This window comes from Dendroctonus ponderosae, unplaced genomic scaffold (genome assembly GCF_020466585.1).
Source record: "Dendroctonus ponderosae isolate FM_Combo_2020 unplaced genomic scaffold, Dpon_F_20191213v2 Dpon_F_20191213_1, whole genome shotgun sequence".
NCBI lineage: Eukaryota > Metazoa > Arthropoda > Insecta > Coleoptera > Curculionidae > Dendroctonus > Dendroctonus ponderosae.
Window position 1 is genome coordinate 33744802 of NW_026017110.1, and position 1632 is coordinate 33746433.

Below are 1632 nucleotides of genomic sequence, written 5' to 3' on the forward strand. Positions count from 1 at the left end.
GATATAACAAAAGTAGTAATAAAAAAAATAGAATAAAAAAAAGACCGAAAAAAAGTTATAAAATTCAACATTTAAAATTTGTCTTAGTTCTACTAGCTGTGTGTGCTACGTTATCTTATGCATCAGGATGCTGACACAATACTAATACTCTTACATGGCGCAATAAAGTTTACTAGATGTAACCACATTTGGAACTGTCCTTTCAATATTGGTTCTTAATAAGGTATAATAATTATTACGCACGCAAAATGTCGGGAATATGTATATCAATACATCATAAATAATCAGCTATTTGGCGCATAGAGCAATACAATCTGGATAATTTTATCGGTTATCTATTGTTATTTGCTTCAAATATTTAACATTTTATTGCATTTGAGCTTATAGGTTTGGCGGCTATGGTATTTAAAACAAATATCAAATCCATGCTCAGGAATATTGTAATTCAATCATAGCATAAGCAACATACTTAGCGTAAAGTGCGCTACCCAGGTATGAATTTTCAATGAATTTGCTCTAAACTAGCCAAGCTACTGTGTTGCAACTCACCGATCATCATATACAAACTCTGAATTCAATGTATTGCTATAAAGTAGAAACGCCAACGAGCAGCAAAACAAACTCCCGTAATCCATTTTCATTAACCAGTGGGTCCACTTAATATTTCGCATCATCATAAAACCTCCGATTCGCAACAAGAAAATTAGACTTGTTGCTGATTGATGAATAAGTGCATGTACGTCAAACGATTCTGAACTTCGCACATTCTCATTTCATTTATTTCGTTTCACAGAAAACAAACTCGGAACATTAGCAAGTTTTTGTTGCTTGAAGTCCACACCAGCTGCAAAATCTCGGATAATGGGTAAGTGTTTTTGTCTTTAGCTGCCCGCAGTTTAATGATAAGAACGTTGAAAATTGCTTTCGTCAGTTAGGAAAAAAGATGACGTCGATGGTGGTACTTTTTGTTAAAGTCGTGCTTATTGGCAGCTGTATTGTTGCGCGAATAACGCAATTAAATATGTCGTAGATCTGACAGAGCCCGCATAAAACTGACGATCGTAAGCGGGAATCAGGCCGTTATATATTCGCGATCCCGTTCATTGCGCGCCCGAAACTGACTCTAGAACACAATCGACCCCTCTACGCGCGAAATCCACCGCCCCCTTAGAACGCGCGCAACTGGGATAAGGGGGCAGCCCCCCAATTCTTCTCCAGCACTACAGGTGGTGGTACAGAATACAATGCCGTCAAGTCAACTTGTCCCCTTGTGTGACCGGGTTCCTTATAGATTTCCTGACGCGTTAAGCAGAATTAGGCCATCCGGCTAATATCACTGTAGAAACTCAAACTATTAAACTTGAATCACATTGCCGGATTATAGGTTGTCATGAATTAAAAATTTACAAATAATATTTTTGTGTCCAGACACAGGGACGAACTTCAATAACTTTACATTAAATTATGAGCTGAAGGCTCAGTACATCGATATGATTTCCCTTCACACTTATAATGCTCATCGCAACGCTAAAAGATTGTAACAGTATGATTCTGGAAGTTTCTCAGACTTCCTCTGACAAACAATTAACACCTTCAAGAAAGCGACAATAAATCGCCGAAAGCATGGTAGCT

General features: G+C 37.7%; 1 protein-coding gene across 1 annotated transcript in view; it reads right to left on the bottom strand.

The window, feature by feature from the left end:
• LOC109545939 (protein O-mannosyl-transferase TMTC2) overlaps positions 1-1132 on the bottom strand; it is a 365218-nt gene extending 364086 nt beyond the window's left edge. The window contains exon 1 of the mRNA XM_048661437.1: positions 550-1132. Within this exon, the coding sequence (XP_048517394.1) occupies positions 550-677 (128 nt within the window). The 5' untranslated portion in view covers positions 678-1132. The remainder of the gene's footprint in view (positions 1-549) is intronic.
• Between the last annotated feature and the right edge of the window lie 500 nt (positions 1133-1632).